This window comes from Haliotis asinina, chromosome 2 (genome assembly GCF_037392515.1).
Source record: "Haliotis asinina isolate JCU_RB_2024 chromosome 2, JCU_Hal_asi_v2, whole genome shotgun sequence".
Classification (NCBI taxonomy): Eukaryota; Metazoa; Mollusca; class Gastropoda; order Lepetellida; family Haliotidae; genus Haliotis; species Haliotis asinina.
The window spans coordinates 43,140,243-43,161,328 of record NC_090281.1 but is presented as its reverse complement, the minus strand read 5'-3'; the positions used below and the strand labels follow the sequence as shown (position 1 = coordinate 43,161,328).

The 21,086-nt window shown below is 42.1% G+C and overlaps 1 protein-coding gene and 1 long non-coding RNA gene across 5 annotated transcripts in view; one reads left to right on the top strand and one right to left on the bottom strand.

Annotated features, from left to right (window-relative positions):
- The window catches only part of LOC137273738 (histone-lysine N-methyltransferase SMYD3-like), a 71,669-nt gene extending 63,486 nt beyond the window's left edge, over positions 1-8,183 (bottom strand). For 3 of the 4 annotated variants that reach the window (XM_067806551.1, XM_067806552.1, XM_067806553.1), the window contains exons 1-5: positions 8,001-8,175; positions 7,251-7,314; positions 6,286-6,396; positions 5,774-5,840; positions 2,341-2,471 (exon numbers count right to left, since the gene is read on the bottom strand). In XM_067806551.1, coding sequence (XP_067662652.1) covers positions 2,341-2,471; positions 5,774-5,840; positions 6,286-6,396; positions 7,251-7,314; positions 8,001-8,101 — 474 coding nt within the window. In that variant the 5' untranslated portion in view covers positions 8,102-8,175. Of the gene's footprint in view, positions 1-2,340; positions 2,472-5,773; positions 5,841-6,285; positions 6,397-7,250; positions 7,315-8,000 lie in introns of all 4 variants that reach the window. The other variant, XM_067806554.1, reaches the window with a different exon arrangement.
- A 5,596-nt stretch (positions 8,184-13,779) lies between these two features.
- LOC137272542 (uncharacterized) lies at positions 13,780-15,077 on the top strand. The gene is made up of 3 exons (XR_010956099.1): positions 13,780-13,862; positions 14,313-14,382; positions 14,590-15,077. It is a non-coding gene; the product is annotated as an uncharacterized lncRNA (long non-coding RNA).
- The last annotated feature ends 6,009 nt before the right edge of the window (positions 15,078-21,086 follow it).

The window sequence follows — 21,086 nt, the reverse complement described above, 5'->3', positions numbered from 1 at the left end:
TAAACGACATCTTTCCATCGTTGAAAGTCAAATGTAGACGACTTCCTGACACTGGAAGAATAACATCACGTTCTGCGCAGGGCATTGTCTCTCGGGGACCAATCAGATTTAGATGTAACGTCATCATCTTTCTTCGCAGGGCGTTGTCTCTCGCAGACCAATCAGACTGTAGACGTGATGTCACCGGTGTAGGAAACGACTGATCATCATGAAATCTTGTTCAACCGGTGATACCCTTGCTAGCATTTAGACTTGTCCATAACCATGCTATTTGGTGAGAGACTTACGCCGCTTGAAGCTGATGTAGACAAACTGTCTTCCAGGTAGATGTGTCACAATTTTTCAAATCAAAGATAATACCGTCATCTCTTGTGATCGGAGGTGTAGTTTGCAGTAATATGTTGTAGTCTTCTCGAAGAATCTTTGTGACGTATTCATCATTGCGAATTCCCCAATTTTTCCAGCAGAGTTGAAGACATCAGAGTGGAAATCTCCAGTCGTTCCGACCCTGATCTTCAATGATTACCTCCTGGACGCTCCAGTTTTAAACATCTTATCTCTCGCTCTCTTGACTCTGAAGAACTTGGATTTGCTAGTGTAACACTGACTTATCTGCTTAAACACTATTGTCAAGGTGTCGATGGACTTGATCATCATGGCTTCTCTGGAGTTTTGGTTGATCATCCTTACTACATCTTCAATCTATCTTGTTGAGGAAGTAGATTCAGTCCCGCAATAGTTGAGACAAGCTGCTCGGATGTAAACTGCTGATCCTTCTTCTGAGTGACTAAGTAGACAGGATCATTCACTCTTCCTCATTCGCAGGATTGCTGAACTTGAGATGAGATGAGAGTCTCATTGACAGCTCCATCCGAAGAAGGTGCTTGTTGTCTATCCTGTAAGATCTGTTGCGGGGACTACTGATGATCTTGTATGCCTTGTCTACAACTGGTGCTCTGATGGAGGGCTCCATACGGTGAAGGTGGAAACGACGAGCGTTGAAAGGTGGAAAAGGCTGTTGTTGCTGACTTTCATGCCGTAGATAACTTCTCAGAAATTGTAGATAGCAGAGCTTTTTGTCTTTATCCTTCCGGGAGTGCGATGTATTCCAGGTCTGAAGGGGACGACAATGCTGACGGCGCCTTCAACGAGCTGGGGAGAGTGCTGAAGATCTTCTCCGTTGACGAGTAGACCTGTAAGTGCACTCACCCACGTGAGCTTCCTCACTCACACGAGCATAGTCACTCACACGAGGTAGGAGGATCTCTCTCCAAAGTGCTATGTGATGATAAGGACGACAGTGAATGAACAGGTGCATGCATACACCTCCTCTTCATCCTCTGGAGTGCAGATCTAGATGAGTGCTCACCCAGAGCAGCTGTCGACGTAGCTGAAGATTGCAGTCTTCTTTCTTTTTCAATATGACCTTTCCCAGACTCATGCTGCAAGAAGTGTCTGCGTCGAACGGCTGCGTTGAGTGCAGTGACGTCTGACTCAAAGAGATGTCTGCTGCAATGACCGAGGCTGCTGACAAAGTCTACATTGACTGACAACCCAGAGTTTCAATGCCAGTTGACATTCTGCTCCAAGTATAGCATCGACTTCGTTGCAGGTGACTTCGTCTTCGGCGACGATGGTGATCTTGACTTCTTAGGCTGCGACAACCCTGTTCCCAATGAAGTACTCTTCTGTGGTCTAGGGGATGACTCGCTGGACCCAAGGCATAACCCCGGGGACACGCCTGACTGGTAATGAAAAAAAAAAGGTTACCTGAAGCTAAATCACCCGATTAGACATGACTAATGAATGTCAACATTGCCTGTCCATCGCACGCCTGTGAAAAGAACGAATTTATACAATAAATCTGAAACAGATGAATTTCTGCAAAATTCACAGCAAATAGTGGACGAACGTAAGGGCTTACACGCTGGAGAAAGTAAGAGCGGGTCAACTGCTGACAGCCGTAATCTACACTGTAAACACGAAATATGTGCTATATAAACACACAATAATCACAAATAAACAAATTGTGATACGTATAAATAAACCAAATACCGCTTTCGACATAAATATTGTTAAAGGACCGAAACAGTTGAAAAGTCACCGTAGTGGAGACCCAATATAACTCCAGGCACCGTCATCAGGCGATAAGAAGAGAGTAACAAGCGTGGTCACAGCTGACCCATTACTCAGAAAAAGGGGAGGCTACTCGTGGGTGAGTGTATTTTACGGTCGCTTCTTTGACACAAACATTACATCAAAGTTTGACATGGAATACATAATTAATTCAACATGCACAGACTGTATTTCGTGGCCATTAAGCTTGGTTGAAGTACTGACCCTCCCGAACACATCCAAAATGTCTCCTGCCTCAGGGAGCGACACAGAGTCCCCCACCATCTGTCTTAAGGTGAAGGTGGCCTTGGCAAGCAGATCACTTCTTTTTTCATCTTGTAGGATTTCACAAGAATCTGAAGGTTGAAAAAGGTCAACTGAGATAAAAATTCTTTCTGCAAAGTGAATGAGTCTGGTTTTATGCCATTTTTATTAATATTCCAGCAATATCCAAAGGGGACACCAGAAATAGGCCCTGTACCCAGTGGGAAATGGAACCAGTGCCTAGATTTTCAAAGCTCTCTTAGAACAAAGATAGTCGTAAGTGCCATACCTTAACGTACAACTATCTCAGCGCTAAGAAAGCGTCGAAAAACTAGGCCCTGGTCTCCAGTGTATTAGTGCACCAACCCATTAGAACTGTCAAGACAGTGAGCAACTGCCCTGTATGTCCCTACAGTTGAGTATGAGTGAATGAGCAGAGATTGACTTGGGCCACAACATTATTAAAATCTAAATATTTTAGATATTTAAATACTTACCTTACCATAGTTCTATAGCATATTACCTCAAGCTTCGCTTAACAGGAGATCTGACGGAGATGAATTGCATTCAAACTTGAATGGCTACCTCGCAACCATGACATCAGGATACGGAAGTATCTGGATCTCCTCACTGCGCATGCACGCCGATTCCTCGAAAACTTCACTTTTACTTCCCGGTCCGAAGAATCCGAAGTGGGGAGGAGCATCCAGCGTTGGGAGGGAATAACGTCCTATGGTAAGGTAAGTATTTAAATATCTAAAATATTTAGATTTTAATAAATTTTTTACTTACCCTTCCATAGGTCTATAGCATATGGATACAACAGCCTGGATGGTGGTGACGGATTCCCGAGGACCACCAGTGTGTAATAATTCCCACATACGTCTCGGGGTAGACGGACCACTACTGATTCTCTTGTGTGATGACAAGTGCTCCAGTCTAGATTCGTTATTCTCTGTAAGATCTACTGCTGTCACTGAAGTGGCTGAAGCCTGTGCCGAAATCGGCTTCAAACTGCGTCGCAACTCAGCATCAATAGCTTGCAGCATCAAATCTTGCACCTTATAGGACGTCGACGAAGATAGCCTCTTGATAGCCTCGTCCAGTCCTGCGTCTAAATCAGCAAAATCCAATCCATGCATCTTATAATCCTGTTTCTTAACCTTAGGCGCCCTTATGGTTGCATTTAGTGACAACTTGGTGAAGTCCTCGTTGAGCGAAGAAATAGCATCTGCTACCATCGGGTGAGGCGGGATCAACAGTTCCGGCTCAATCCTAATAGCCTTGTCATTGTTAACACCAGACGGATCCCTCATCATCCTCAAGCTGTGTAGGATCCTCCTCGTAGTCAGGGGAAAAACACTGTTCTTCGTCTGCCATCCACAACACAGTAGACTTACGCTCTGGTGTACGCCTCCTGAAGGATGACTGCCTAGGACGTGGCGATCCTGACGTAAAGCTAGACTGGCTATCTCTGTGTCTACGATAGCCTGATCTACCACGGCACTCCGGCGATCTAGACGTTGAGCGTCGGCGTCTGCAAGCACTCAATGAACTACTGCGAGGGCTCCTAGATCGCGATCTCCTACCACCAGAAAACTCTGAACATCTCCTATCCCAAGGCACATTGTTTGCGTTACCAAAAGCAAACACCTCCGATCCAGACGACGGTCTGCTCACAGCAGGTCTGGCTTGGGATACGCCACTAAGCACTGGCGCAGGCGCACAACCACTATCTTTGCCCTGCGCCGAAGTTAAGTCCGATCCAAGCTGAGTTGAGCCAATCAGCGGTGTCACGTTAGATGTGCTTGGCGATAATCCGGGGGTAGGCACCAGTAACGCCCTAAGAATCCTCTGTACTTCAGGATGAGCAAGGGCGTCTGACCTCATCACATCAACCCAACCCCCTGCCTGGGTGGAAGGCAAAGGCGTAGGCGTAGGCACTGAAAGCTGGATAGATGACGGAGCAGGCGCAGCACCAGACCTCGGCGCCTGCGACGGCTCAGGCCTCTGACATGCCCCCAGAAGAGCAGGCGTTCCCAAACAAGACGAAGGGAAGTCCGATGATAGATACTCCGGTGAGCCGGGAAGAGACAGTCTAGAGCCCGCCGATGACACTGGCGATCTGGACATCTTCCTAAGTTGTTGAGACCTTCTCTTTTTAACGACTGCTAAATAGGTCTTGAAGTCTTGTGGAGAGAGGTCCGCACAAACCGAGCACCTCTGACTTAAGGAGCAGGGTACCGCCGCACAATCCGGACAAACAGCGTGGGGATCCTTGCCGGATTTACGACTCTGCAAATCTGACAAAAATGTTGTGTCATACACAACAGCTGCAACAAACGAAATAACACTCTGATAAAACGGTGGAAAACAAACCCCTCTAACACAAAATGAACCGCGCCACACATCGTGCTACACGTGTGCAATGGACAAGTGAAATGACTATCACCTTAGCTGCACAAAGCAATAAATTGAATAATCCTGGCTGAGGAGGGCATCAAAGAAAGAAAATAAATGCATTAACGTAACAAATAACCATCCGAGAAACACACGGAGGTAAATGCACGAAAAAATTTGAGACATGATGACATGTGTCACGCAAGGTAGCCCACACGTGTAAAACTTTACAATTACATGTAAAATCGACACAATGACAGAAAGAATACATACCAGTTGCAAAACTCTTGGGAAAAAACAAGCAAGTATCGAAAAAATTACGACTTTATTCGATCAAGAAAAAATTCTATGCAATCCACAACCGTCTGTCACAGACGACGCTTGAAGTAAAAGTAAGCTTTCGAGGAATCAGTGCGCATGCGCAGTGAGGGGATCCAGATACTTCCGTAACCTGACGTCGTGATTGCGAGGTAGCCATTCAAGTTTGAATGCAATTCATCTCCGTCAGATCTCCTGTTAAGCTTGAGGTAATATGCTATAGACCTATGGTAAGGTAAGTAAAAAATTCACAATTTTCTCACATCAGTTGCTATAAAATCACGCTCAAATTTATCTGCAGCGATTTAAAATCACACCCTGGTCATCTGTATAATTCATGATTGGTTGACTTGAAGTTGATTGTCATTTATTCCTTTTCTTCTGAACGATCATGAACCATTAAATCTCATAAGGCTTGCAGAAAATCTCCTGTTTGGATCCATGTGACATTTTATCTCATCCTTTCTCAGCCAGGTTTAGCCTCAGTATTCCAGCTAATGGAATAAATCGAGTCTGGACCAGGCAATCCAATGATCAACAGCATGAGCATCAATCTTCAGAACTGAGATACAATGACAAGGGCCAATCAAGTCAACCAGCATGACTTCCCAATCCCATCAGTCATCTCTTACAACAAGCATGGGACTTACATGTGTCACTAATCTCAGTAACTCACGTGTTTCAAGCTCTTCAAAGGGTCGCCAGTTTGCACTGTCACATACTGCCTTCTGATTGTCTCCACGCTGCAATAATAACAACCATGAAAAACAAAATGTGAGTTGAGTATAACGCCACACTCATCTGCATATAATTAAGTCAGAACCAACAATCCGTAGGTCAACAATGTGACTAGAGTATAAAAGGTAACCAATTCTAGACCACTTGGATCATAATTGAAATATGTCATGAAAACTGGAAAAAATAAAAATAAATTTAAAATACCATACCTATGACTTTTCTTATCAAGATATACTTACTGTGTTTTTGTAAACCAGTGCTACAAGGTTTTGTGGCCTGGCAATTTTCCTGGATGCTCACAGCAATGAATGAGTGAATTTAGCTTTACACTGCATTTACAATATTCCAGCAATATCAGAGCCAAGGACACCAGAAATGGGCTTTACACATTGTACCCATGTGGGAATTCAAACCCAGGTCTCTGGCATGACAAGCAAAAGAGGGGCTTACCTGCAACCTTATAAGAAGTCGGAGTAGCAACCGCACACTGTCTGTTGGAATTCTTGGAGCAACACGCTTCAGACATGGACATTCATCTTTGTGAAGCAGCCAATCATTCTTCTGTTGAAAAAAACTCAGTGGGTTCAGTCTTTCAAAATATTTATGACTGCTACCCTATTGCATCACACTCCTTAATAATATTCATATGTGTAGGTGTTTTCTGTGTAAACATATCTGTAGTAATTGTCAGAAGCAACTAAAGACATAAAGCTTATGATACATGAATATTTAAACTCCTGCATTGCAATACACACAAATCATTATATCATAAGTACCGTATTTCCTCTAAAAAGCCCAGACTTTCGATAGGCGCAAGGTCTCCAATAAGTGGAAGGTATGTTTATTATTTATGATTTATTAAGGAACTTTTCAAAACTCTGACATAACGCTAACTAACAATTACTGTACACTTGGTAAGCACAATTAGCGCCGGGCCAAGTCTCTAATAAGCACCAGGTCTGGAAGTATGTTAATAAAGGAAATACGGTAATGTTCATGTAAAACGTAGTATTTTGTGGTTCACCATAAACAGCAGAATCTGCACATCAAGCTTATTTCATCTTTGCTATCTGATACTGGCATAAAAGTGTTTCAGTTCATGATTTGCTTGCCAAAAATAGGAGAACATACACTTCTTAAAAATAAGTACTGTATTGGAATATGAATCAGCAAATATTATCAGGGTATGTATTGTATCTCAGCTTCATGGTATCATTACAAATCTCATGGGCTAAGAGATGAAAATATATTTTGTATGACATAAAGCAAAGCATGACAGAGTAGTGTATACACCAAGGAGCAAAACTCCAATTTCATACCACCAGATATTGATTGCATGTATTGACTTCTATCAGCCTAATAGTGCAGGAAAAAACATTTAGTTTTGATCAGTGCCCCTTAAACACCCTACCTACCTGACAGGTTCGGGAACAGTAGTGCAGAAACATACATGCTGTGCATTTCTTCAGAACCTTGCCACTGAAACAGAAAAGCAAACCAAGCTTTGTCACCATGACTGGTTATTAGACAAGTTAACTGACAAATCTACTGATCAAACTGCTGATCAAACTGCTGATCAATCTGCTGATCAAACTGCTGATCAATCTGCTGATCAAACTGCTGATCAAACAGTTGATAAACTGAAGAATAACTGCCATGCCTCAGGTGGTAGAAACACATTCTGATATTCTTTATTTATTTTGCTTTCCATTTGAAAAGTTTTCACCAAAGGATCTTACTGATTAAAATCATCATCACCACCACTAATAACTTTGTCTGCTTCAGTTACCCACCTTCTGATTTTCTCAATCACCAATGCCCTTCTGTTCTAAATGTGACAAGTCTAGCTCTCGCTTTAGGTTCTGATTCTCTAACGTCTATTGCAGTTCGTAAGGGAAAGAGTTCCGCCCGTAACCCACTCTAATTTACACAGTAAATTTCCACAAGTAGCCCTTCCGTAATTTTCTCACAATGTAGACTGAGATAAGTTCAGTGATTGTTTTTCACATCTGTCCAGTTTACTGAATGTATATTTCGGGTGAGGTATACATGTCAGTTTGTAATTCTGGTTTTTTTTAAGCGAATACGGGCGGAACTCCTAGTCCTATCCAAACTGACCAAAGTGGAAAATTTGTTTCATAGAAATGTTAAACTCGCAGTCGCACCACGTGAAGCAGCTATCGCATCTTGTCCCACGATGTTTTTGTCCGAGAACATGGGCGTATGGATCTACCTGTACAATGACATCTCCTTTCTTCCAGCCCATGACTCAAATGAACGTTTTTACTTCCAACATTCTCACAGAGTAATGCACGTTTCCTCAAACTGGTGCCCAGCTTTCTTTGCGACTAGTCAGCGTGCACAAGAAGAAAAGTATACGTATGACATGCGAGACGGGGCCCAGCTTAGCCTTGCGCACGCCTATCATGTTTGAAAAGAAGATGGCGGCAAAGTGAAGTCGTCAAACCAATGAAAATGCTTGCATTCACGATCCCTTGTAGCAACAACAAAATGTAAACATCAGCACGTGTTGGTGAGTGGGCGTGTCACTGTGAACAAAACTATTTTAACTGATGATTGACGTGTTAAAAGAGAAATACTCATAATCTAATACTGCAAAATCGGAATTATATATGTTTGCATAACAAATGATGTCCACAGGAAAAATCGCGCTGATTTGATAGCAATACTTTTTTACTCGTCCATGACGTAAAATATATCTGACTGGTCACTTCTGTCCTGTCTTCAAGTAGCTACGTGTTTCAGTTTGTACCTAAATTTTCAATTTATTAAAGTAGTACAACACATGAGTACATTATCTTTTCATTCAGCAAGATTTAAAATGACGATGCCATATAAACATTAAAAATGAAAACCGGACTTGAATATTTTATCTTGCATATACAGACAATATTTCTTAGACTTTAGCAAAATCTATCACCTTCGAAGCCTGCAGGATGTAAATGTATGAACTTACTGGCTCAAGTAGGCTGTGGTCAGTAATGATTTCACTGACATTCACGAGTCAAAAAGGGACTGTTAATGATTAATGGCTGCATTGTGTGTGTGCGCGCGTGCGTGTGTTTGTGTCATGAATTGTGTGTGTGTGTGGTGGGGTGGGGTGCGCGAAGGTGTTGTTCTAGGGGAGGCGTGTGTGTGTGTAGGGGGTGTTGTTCTGGGGGAGGTGTGTGTGTAAGGGTGTTGTTCTGTGGGAGGTGTATGTGTCGGGGGGGGGGGGGTGTTCTGGGGGAGGTGTATGTGCGTAGGGGTGTTGTTCTGTGGGAGGTGTATGTGTCGGGGGGGGGGTGTTCTGGGGGAGGTGTATGTGCGTAGGGGGTGTTGTTCTGGGGGAGGTGTGTCTGTAGGGGGCGTTGTTCTGTGGGAGGTGTGTGTGTAGGGCGGCGTTTCTTCAGATGTGATGTTTGTCAGGCACCGTAATCTGCATCCTTCCGCCGTTGGTCAACTCAGACAACGTTTTCGGGCCACCGGAAGTGATGCATTTGTCCACGACCTGTCGCACCACCGTTGACGGCAGCTCGACAGGACCGCAATGTCCGAGTCTCACACTTGCGAAATCGGTTCAAAACAGTTGCTGATACTGCAAAGAGGACAAATGGGACAAGACACCGTCATGTCTGCGCTCAAACGGTGCGAAGATGTCTTAACGCAGGGTACCCATTTGCAGATCGACGTTCACAGCTCTTGCTGTGATACTGAAGTTAATTTTGCCTCTGCAGATACTTATGATTCTATGTCGAGGAATATTCTTGATTCTCCTATCCAGCATGATGAAGTTATCGATGCAATAAATGGCTTGAAGGTGAGGGAGTCGGCTGGAAATGCTGGACTTTTATCTGAAATGTTTAAAAGTGGATGTTTTAGCTCCAGTTTTGACGTTGTTGCTCAGTGATTTATTTGATTATTTTCCGTCTCACTGGTCGCAGGGCGTTATTGTTCCTCATCACAAAAAAGTGACTTAAACTATCCATCAAATTGTCGAGAACTAACCATACTTAGTATCTTCAGTAAAGAATACATATTCATCATTAATACAAGATTGCGGTTTTGGTGTCACGCCTTTAATGATATCGTTGAACTGTGGCAGGCGTATTTTAGTGTAAATATATTATTTTAGTCTTATTCTCTTAATTATTCTCCTTCTCACCTTTTTAGCTGTATTACTATTAGGCAGGTTACGGGTTAAGCTCTAGAGCTTGGTGACACCGACTAATTGCCCAAGCCATGACGCTTCTCAGTTGATTGGTCTCACTAATTCCCTGCACAATTACACTCATTCTGCACTGATTCTTTGCCACCTAAAGATAAATGAGACAGACGGTCCGTAATACCGGTGCTGTGCCTGATTGTGTACACCCTTGTACCACCCACAGGGGTGTCACTTACCAATCATATCATCCAGGCAGAAATAAACAGCCTCACACCCAGCAGAGTGTTGGTAGTTGTTTCACCCCACATTGACCCTGCTACAGAATCACAAGCATGTTTTCTTGTAGGATACTCACTACATACAATAGTTTTACCCTGCATGAAGTCATCCAGCGGTATCTATGTAACAAAAGTACATTCACTATGTGGATTTTCCCAAAGCATTCGACAGTGTTGATAGGTCTCGTCTGTGGTAGATTTTGAAGGAAAATGGAATCTTGCCTAAAATCTTCTATTGCATCCGTTCTATTTATAATCAGCTAGCGTGAAGTTTGGTAATCAATGTTCGGGTAGCTTTGAGGGTACATTTGGTGTCCGTCAGGGCTGCATCTAAGTCCCATCTTGTTTAACTTATTTATTAATGATTTAGGAAATCGAGTTAAGATGTTTCCCGGGCGTTCACTTTCACCCTGAATTGGTGCAGGTGTTCCTTTTTGCTAACGATATTACTCTCATTACAGATACGTTTTTTTGGCCTTCAAAAAAGAATATATTTTCAATATGATTTCTGCCAGAGATGTTAAGAAATCTGGAGAAAACAAAGGTGGTCGTTTTCAAACATCGCTGACTTCTATCTAAGAATGAAAAGTTGTACTATGGTAATAAGTTGATAGAGCGTGTTCCATCATTTATAAGTACATGGAATTCACTTTCGCAAGGAATTTGAGTTGGAATAAGCATCTTTTTGATGCTTTACTTCATACCAGGAAGGTTGCATTCTGTGTAATAAAGTCACTAAACAATGTTAAACCAATAGATAATGACGCACTTTTCAAGATATGTGACTCAAAGGTTGTTCCTATCTTTTTGTATGGGGCTGAAGTATGGGGACTAGATAACATTGGCGAAATATTATCAGCTCAGGTATTTTTAACTGTTAAACGTTCTGCCGACCACTGTGTTCGCGGTGAGTGTGGAAGATATCCCCTTTGTATTTCAGTCTTCAAACGTTGTCTGGCATACTGGTGTAAACTTTTGAATCTACCCCATTTTCCTAGAAAAGGGTATAATATGTTGTATCTCTAGGCTTCTCGTGGGGGGACAAATTTGGCATCTAAAATTAAATCCTTGCTTTATACTTATGGCTTTCACTTATATCTGGAAAGTCCAAAGTGTAGATTTCCTTGACTCCTTTCTGGCAGAATTTGAATCTAGATTAAAAGCAATTTACGAACAGAATTGGCATTCTGCTCTTGAAAATAGCCCTAAGATGTGTTTGTATTCTAAATTTCTAGACTGCTTTCATTGTTGATCCTTACTTACTATTACTAAACCTTCATAAGGTTAGAACAGCTTTGGCACGTTTCAGTTCTCATTCTTTAAACATCGAAACGGGAAGGTATCATAACATTCCAAGAAATCAAAGGCACTCTAAACTCTGTAATAATGGTAATGTCGAAAATGAATTTTATTTCTCCATGTATGCAACGCATGCAATAATCTTAGAAAACAGGTTATGACGTAACTATTTCACAAACTTTACAATCAACAAGATTAACCTCCTGTTGTCCAAGTAATATAGACATCATGAAACGTGCTGCAATGCTTGTACTACGTGCGAGCAAATTTCGACACCCTGTGGACAAATGGTATGTGTACCATGGGCTAATACTAATGTTGCAATCACGAAACGTGTTGCAATGCTTGTACTACGTGCGATTAAATATCGAAACTCTGTAATCTACGATGTCTGCACTAAGCCTATACTAACATTGAAATCTTGAAACATGTTGTACTGCTTGTATTGCGAGCAAGTAGAGATTGAAACTCCTTGGACTATGGTGTATGTATGTACCATGGCCCATACCACTAAACGTGCTGCAACGACTGTACTGTGTGCTACCAAATACTGAAACACCATTAATTAATGATATATGTATACTAATGTTGAAACTATGAAACGTGTTGAATACTGAATTTGTGTGGACAATGATGTATGTGTACTATACGATCAATGTACCATGGCCTGCATGTACCCTTTGCAAATAAACAACTACCATACAAAATTTATTGTGACGTTTCAACGTCAAATCAAAATGTCAGTACCGCAACGACAGTTAGTTTGATGTCCATTATTTAGGGTAACATGAATTGGCATTGCCGGGAGAGCTACATTCACACGATCATTCAACCATTCCCACTGGTTCCCACAAGTTCAAAAGAGAAAAGAAAGTGACGTCTTAACCTGTTTAACTGTAATCGTTCCTCTGTGAAGATAAAAGTAGAAGTAAAATATGGTGGAGAAGTAATCGTGCAATTATTTCAGAACTTTCTTCTTATATATGCACTACTGTACACTCCGTAATCTAACCACTTTCTTTATATAGATAAACCTGTACTTTACGGATCCCTGCCACCCTAACCCCAACCTGCTACTTCACCCACGAATTAGCGATGCCTTCCTCAGTTCATAATGCTACATCTCACGAGCAGGAACAGGTATAAACGTTGTTGCAATCAGACAATCAGCTTGGCTTGTCGCTTCATACATCTATGGCCAACACTAATCCCGTTTTTAACGATTGGGTCTGTCACGGGGTTCATGAAATGATTGGACTGTAGGGTCTGATGAAAGGTAATGCACACATATTTCTGTGCACATGTATTATCAGCTAGAAACGTCTTTCGAGGTTTGGTGAGATGACATGATGGATGTTTCTGGCAATATCGAGAAAAGCATTTCTTATGTTCAGCAGTCCAACCCCTTACTGAGACTCATGTCCCTGAGCGCTCTGTCGGTTGTCGACGTGATTGACATCATTGTCAACATAATCATCATTATCGCATTGATCAAAACGGTACTTTGGCAACCAGTGATTCTGATCAGTGAACACCGCAGTGTCTGACTTTCTGACTGGCGTTTTCATACGTCTGTGTAGTGTCCTCGTCAACAAACGACGTGAAACTCGTGTCGAACACCGTTATTCTGATTCTGTATAGCGTGGGTTCCGACTCCATGACTTGTCACGCTCTAGTTCTCTATGTCGAGGTGTGTCATTCTTTGAAATATGCAACTTTCAGTACGGTCCGCAAATCCGTCCTTTTTCTGGCTCTTACTTGGATTTGGAACACCGGCTTGTCGTGTCTTCATCTTATTCATGTGGCCGATATTTGATATTGTATTTTTACAATTATGTACATATTAGTTTTAACTCATTTAGCAATTTTATGAATGTTTGTATATTAACAGTTTATTGCTATTGCAGAGATATTACTTCACATTTGTATAGTTATTCACAATTGTATAACAATCACTTTGCATTCCAGGTATAACGTTCTGTATTTATAGTAATGAATGCTTTACTATCAACAGGTATAACATTTTGAAACAGACTATACTCAGTATTGTCAGTCAGAAACATATCTATTAATAGCCATGAGGTCAGTGCTATTCTAGTTTCATTAAGGGTGGTTAGGTAGGGTCATTACATTATTATGTGCCCTTAATTGATCCAATCTGATTGGATCATTCAAACTCTTGTCCTCTTTCACTAACCCAAGTGTTCACTCCACTCTCTTTGCCTGCACTGACAAGACATTTATAGCGTGCTGGATAATACCATCTTAGAACACCACCAAAGGTCAGTTTAATCTTTATATCAATTAATTAGTGTGTATACCTTTAAATGCTATATTGTTGATGTTTATGTGTTAATAAAAGCTGTAATTTATGTGTAAATATAAACTGCAACTTGTATGTATTTGTACAAGTTAGTCTCGGCGTGTTAGGGTTACAAAGCTTGCTAGTAAGTCAATAATGTTTTAGTGTGTAATATTTAATATGAATTCAAATAAGTTATCCATTTCATTGAAGGGTTTTCAGTCTTCCATGAGTAAAGGTTGCACTTTTGGATGGTTGATTGATTGATTTTATATACGAGAGAAAGTATGGTGTGTGTGTGTGTGCGTATGTATGTATGAATGTGATAGAAATTTGAACTAGTTATATTATGTCCTAGGCGTTGAAATGGTAGAGTGTATATGTTTAGTTTACGTTATCCTAACTTTAACGTTGATCATTGTTTATACAGATTATACGTGCGATTGACTGACTTGGCGGCTTGACAGGGCTGCACTGTGTACCCTAGTGCCATACACCGGGTAGGAATGTATATTTATGTTGTTTTGCGTGTTGTATATACTTTATCGGGGCATGTTTACTGTATTTATATGTCTCCCTAACTTAATATTCATGGCAATTACGATCGCCCTTGTAGTTTATATGTAACGATAGTATTTCACCTAAACAACTCCTTTTACAACTCCTGTATATATTATGACTTATGTATTTCTTGAATCATGTTTCAGGGTGACGTTATTAGAACGGAATAAATATTCTCACCCCCGTAACCAGTGTCCTGGAGTCATTATAATCCACGCACAAACCCGGTTACAAATTGGAGCCCCCAGTGAGGATTATCATTCCTTGAGATAGTACAGCCAGAGAGGACAGTCAACAGAGTTAGCCAGTCAGCAGATTCCGATCCAGGTGATCATAGCTCTATACAGATCGTTGTGAAGACTGTTTTAGCATACCTGGACTGTGTGGTGCACCTGAATTATGTGGACTTTCTAGAGACGCTCATATCATCGATACTTGCATATTGTACAGTTGTATACCATTGTCTTGGTCCCCCATTGCTGCAGCTAGGTTGTTTTGGTTTTTTTTGTTTACAGTCACATTGCCGGCTCATCATGTAACACTTCCGTTGATACCAACACATAGTTATTAGATACTTTATAGTATATTTCTTGCATCCTACCAAAGCCAAGCAATAAAGATGTGATTAATTCTGTTCTTAGTTGTTCACTTGACACCATACGGTGTTTGTGTTTCATTTATACTTGTTTGCATCTACCATAGTCATTGATTTCTTGGTGTGGTTGTGTGTGGGTAAGTGATGTAGTTTGACTCTTGTTTGCACCATAAAGGTATTCTTTATACTTGTTACAACAATTGCCTAAATAAATATTAAAATAAAATAATCTACACACATACAACTGTATTGCCAACCAGTATTAAAGTTAAGTTATAGTACATAACTGGTAAACCATTCATATAATCATATAGCCAAAAACAATAGTTGACCAATTGACTGCTGCACCACTGCACTTGCCCTGTCCTTTGCACATTAATACTTACTGTCTTCGTATATCTCTCATATCTAACTGGACAGTGTGTGTTAGTGGTTGATATGTTGGGTTTGTACTCGGATCAGTATATTCAGTGATATTTAGGTCAGTCTAACTTAGTTTCTAATTGAAGTCACATATAGTTATTTTGTCCAGTAGTGACTTAGTTTGCAGGAGTCAACTTTTGGGTTTGGAAATCGCCGCTTCCAGTCTGCTGTTCTCAAGTTGATGTTTGAAGACAACTTATTTCATTCCAGGCATGATGCAGAACATTACTAACTTGTTTTTTCTTTCAGCTTCTTGACTTGCTGATGGGTGTTTACACATGACTCCCTTCTTTAGAACGCTTTAGTGTTCGCTTTAGTGTCGCTTTAGTGTTAGTGTTTAGTTAGTTGGTTACCAGTAGTAGTTGTTATTGAATTCCATCAGTAACATTGGTGCGTTGCTTACATCCAGTACATTATTACCACAGGCAATTCTACTCTGTGGATGTCATATTTCTCTGAAGGCACTCATTTGGATTAACATTTGGCTTTTGGTTTAGTAACTGTGGGTTACTTTGGGTAGTTACCTCTTTCCCTCTTTCTGAAGGCATTATTCACCAATAATATCGCTACTCTGCCTATCATAACTATGGAGTTCACTCAAGAAGAACTCAAGAATATGCTCACCATATTTGAGAAGATGGGAATGTCACCAAAGACTGATAGTACGGAAGACTTCAAGACTTGGCTCGGTGACATGTCCAAACAAGAAGGTCCATTGCAGGGGCCGGATGTCAAACCACCCCCTCCATCAGCATCGGCCAAGGCAGAACAGACTCCAACTGCTTCTTTTCACTATTTCCCGAAGAAACCCTTCTTCAGTGGAGAAGTAGGTAAAGACACTCCCTATGACTTATGGCGCTTTGAAGTTGATTGCCTACTCCAGTCAAAGACCTATCCACATGATGTCATTCTGCAGGCTATTAGGACATCTTTGAAAGGAGAAGCTGCTCTCATAGCCATGAAACTCGGACGAAATGCTACGGTTGAAACCCTGTTAACCAAGATGAAGAGTGCCTTTGGGACCTTAAGAAGGAGAGCTACTCTTCTGTCTGAGTTCTACAGTTGTTCTCAAAGGGATGATGAAGACGTCACTGCGTGGGGTTGTAGGCTTGAGAATATGTTATACCAGATAACAGAGCACCGGTCTATCCCAGAGGATGAACAGGATGAGATGCTGAGGACTCGCATGTGGGATGGACTCAAGCCAGGACTGAAGAGTGTAGCTGCTCACAAGTTTGATGCCATCACCAACTTTGATGATCTACGACTTTGTTTGAGGGAAACAGAATTTGACTTGAGGAGAGACAAGTCCGCAGTACCTGTGAAGAAGCAGTCAGCCTCAGCTAAGATGGTCAATACCTTGAATCCATCTGGTGTTGCTGCAACAAAGGAGGAAGTTACAGATCTTAAAGCCATGATGGAGGAGATCCGGAGGGAGGTATCTGAATTGAAGGAACAGAGTCAGGTTCAGGCACAAGTAAATCAACAGCAAATACACAATCCACCCAGTGCCCAAAGAGTTTCCAATAAATACCACAAATACCTGGTAAATGCGTCAAAGTCTAACGTTGAAGATGCTTATCCCAGACACCCTCTGTCAGCAAAGGACAAATACTTCACCCCTCCATCTGCATTTGGATCTTCTAGATCATTTACAGGGGATCAACAACAGCCGAGACAAGATGTCACTGACGTACCTGGGTCGTCATCCGGCCTATCTTCAAACAGTTACCCACAAAGACATGGACCACCTAAATGTTACAGATGTGGATATCTTGGCCATATTGCGCGGGGATGTCGAGTCAGACTGGATCATCTTAGGCACCCTTTAAACTTTCCCAAGCCTATGGGGAAGGGCCACCTATAGGTTTACTTGGGAGCCCTAAGGATAAGCAGATACCCGGCAGATTGGTGGGGACAGCCAATGAAGTGGAAATTGCGATTGACAGTGTACCAGTTAGCGCTTTATTGGACACAGGAGCCACAGTATCAGTACTTTCAGAATCATTCTATCTTCAACATTTGCAACATATTCCCATAGAGCCACTGGATGATGTCTTAGATATCGAATGTGCAGGAGGAGAATCTCTCCCGTATAGAGGATTTATAGAAGTTGGTGTTACAGCTGAAGGTAGAGGAGTCGCCACAAAGGAGGAAGTACACTGCTTATTCCTGATTGTACCGGATACAAGATACAATGCTCGTGTACCGGCTTTGCTTGGAACAAACATTTTGAGATGTCTACTTGATGACTGTAGGAAGTCTCACGGACAAAGGTTTTTACAGAAAGCGGATTTACACAGCCCCTGGTATTTAGCCTATCGGAGTATGGTTTTGCATGACAGGAATCTCTCACGTAATGGCGGTAAGCTGGGACTAGTTAAGAGTGCAGAGGCAAGGAATGTCGTCATTCCCGCAAACAGTAATGTCGTCATTAGAGGATACATTGCAAGAGGAATCAGGTCAGCGACCGTTTGTGCCCTTTTACAGCCAACTCTACACTCATATTTGCCAGATGACGTAGACATAGCCCCTACTCTAATTTCATATGATGGATTACAAACAGATACAATAGAGGTTCATGTCTCCAATATTACAACCAGGACAGTTGTAGTACCACCCAGATCTCTACTTTGTGAGATACAGCCAGTCACGCTTCAAGGTCCACCACCTGGTTTGCCAGTAGACTCTACAACACTTCTCGACCAAGTGGAGATTGATAAAGAGGGACTTACATCAAATGAATTACAGGCAGGACTGGATGTCATAATGAAGTTTAAGGACATTTTCTCTAAGCACGCTGAAGATCTTGGACACTCTGATATAGTTCGTCATCGGATAGACCTTGATAATCCCATTCCTTTCAAGCAGAGACATAGGCGTATCCCTCCAGCCATGTATGATGAAGTTCGGACACATCTACAAGAGCTTCTATCATCAGGAGTCATACGGCCATCACATAGCCCTTGGGCTTCTAACGTTGTCTTAGCAAGGAGGAAGGACGGACGTTTAAGGATGTGTATAGATTTTCGCCAGCTAAATAATCGGACAATTAAGGACTCTTATGCTCTGCCACGCATTGAGGAATTATTGGACTGTTTGGGTGGAATGAAATATTTCTCGGTTTTGGATATGAAAAGTGGATATCACCAAGTTGAATTAGAGGAGGCACATAAACAGAGGACAGCATTCACGGTTGGCCCCCTCGGATTTTTTGAGTTCAATAGGATGCCTTTTGGAGTGTCAAATGCACCAGCCACATACCAAAGGTTGATGGAGCAATGTCTAGAAGGTCTACATCTCAAGATATGTCTGATCTACCTGGATGACCTCATTATATTTTCAAAGACTTATGAAGAGCATGTTGAACGGTTGGAATTGGTCTTCCGGAGACTTGAGCAGTGTGGATTGAAGCTTGCACCTAAGAAGTGCAAATTCTTCAAACGCAAAGTCCGATATGTGGGGTATATTGTCTCAGAGGGGGGAATTGAAGCTGACCCAGAAAAGGTGGACAAAATCAAAGACTGGCCAACACCAACAACACCAGAGGATGTTCGACGGTTCCTAGGGTTTGCTGGGTACTACAGAAAATTTGTAAAGGACTTCTCAAAGATTGCCCGACCTTTGTCAGAGCTTATGCCCAAGACTGGATCCAAGAAGTCAGGTAAACAAGCCAAGGGTGTTGATTGGAATTGGGGTCTAGTTCAAAGTGAGGCTTTCCAGACACTGAAGACCAGACTTACTTCACCCCCTGTACTTGGGTACGCTGACTATTCACAGCCTTTTGAATTGCATACTGATGCGTCAACACATGGTTTAGGTGCTGTTTTGTATCAACGACAAGATGACAAGCTTCGTGTCATTGCGTATGCCAGCCGGAGTTTGAGTCCATCTGAAAGGAATTATTCAGCTCATAAACTGGAATTTCTGTGTCTCAAATGGTCTATCACTGCAAAATTCCATGATTACTTATATGGCCATCACTTTGAGTTGTAACTGACAACAACCCACTTACATATGTCTTGACCACAGCTCGTCTGGATGCCACAGGACATCGATGGCTTGCAGCCCTTGCAAGTTACAACTTCAGCATAAGATACAGACCAGGAATAGCTAATACTGATGCAGACACACTGTCTCGTTTACCACACTGGAACAGATCAGAATCAACGGAAACCATTCCTACGGACTCGGTTAGCGCCATCTGTGGAACTATTCACACAACCAACCTGGTGGAGAGTTTGTCTCTATCAGCTTTCATAGTTGGAGATGATGAAGTGACAGAAGACAGATGTGACCTGAATGCAAGGGACTGGAGAAGATTGCAGGCGAAGGACCCTGCCTTAGTTGAGATCATTCAATATCTCACAAAAAGGACGAAACCAGATCGATCTCGCTACATTGGGGACAAGGAGATGACTACATTGCTGAAGAATTACCATCACTTCAGGCTGAAGAGAGGCGTGTTATACAGAGTAATCTGTATTGATGGAGCTTATCAGGAGCAACTGGTCCTCCCATCTAAATGTCGACAAGCAGCTCTGCTTAGTCTACATGACAACATTGGTCACCCAGGCAGAGACAGGACAATTTCCCTCCTGAGAGACAGGTTTTACTGGCCAGGGATGACAAGGGACGTTGAACTCCATCTGCAGAACTGTCCAAGGTGCCTGCGTCGAAAGACAGTTACTACAAGTCGTGCTCCGCTCGTAAACATTCAAACCTCACAGCCTTTAGAGCTAGTGTGTATGGATTATCTCAGTTTGGAGCCTTCCAGAGGTGGACAAGAACATGTTCTTGTAATTACGGACCATTTTACACGCTATGCTCAAGCATACCCAACCAAGAATATGACAGCAAAGACCACAGCTGAGATATTCTTCAATAACTTTGTAGTCCACTATGGACTGCCAAAGAGGATTCACTCAGACCAAGGTGCCAATTTCGTTGGGAAACTGATGACCGAACTATGCCATTTGTTGAGAATTGACAAGTCACGTACCACCCCTTATCATCCTATGGGGAATGGGATGTGTGAACGATTTAACCGCACTCTTTGTAACATGCTCGGTACCTTGGATCCAGACAGCAAGAAGAATTGGAAGGCACATGTTGGACCGTTAGTCCATGCTTACAACTGTACTCGCCATGAGACAACATCACTATCTCCATTCTTTTTGATGTTTGGGAGACATCCTCGCTTGCCAGTCGATCTCGCTTTCGGACTTGATATCGAGCCATCAAGGTCTATGTCAAGGTTGGATTATACCAGATCTCTTTGAGAGCGTCTCAAACATGCCTATGATGTAGCTTCCGCATCGGCTAAGAAGGCCCAGTCAAAACAGAAGACCTATTATGATCATACAGCCAGAGCTGCCATATTAGAGATAGGAGACCGTGTACTGGTGAAGATTGTTGCTTATGACGGGAGACACAAGTTGGCGGATAGATGGGAATCAGATGTTTATGTCGTTTTGGATCAACCTACTCCTTCCATCCCAGTGTTTGTTGTTGGTAAGGAAAACGGAGATGGGAAGAAGAAGACTCTACATCGGAATCTGTTGTTGCCAGTTGGGTCACTTCCAGGACAGGAAGTACCAGTTCAAAAGCTGAGGAAGTGCGGTA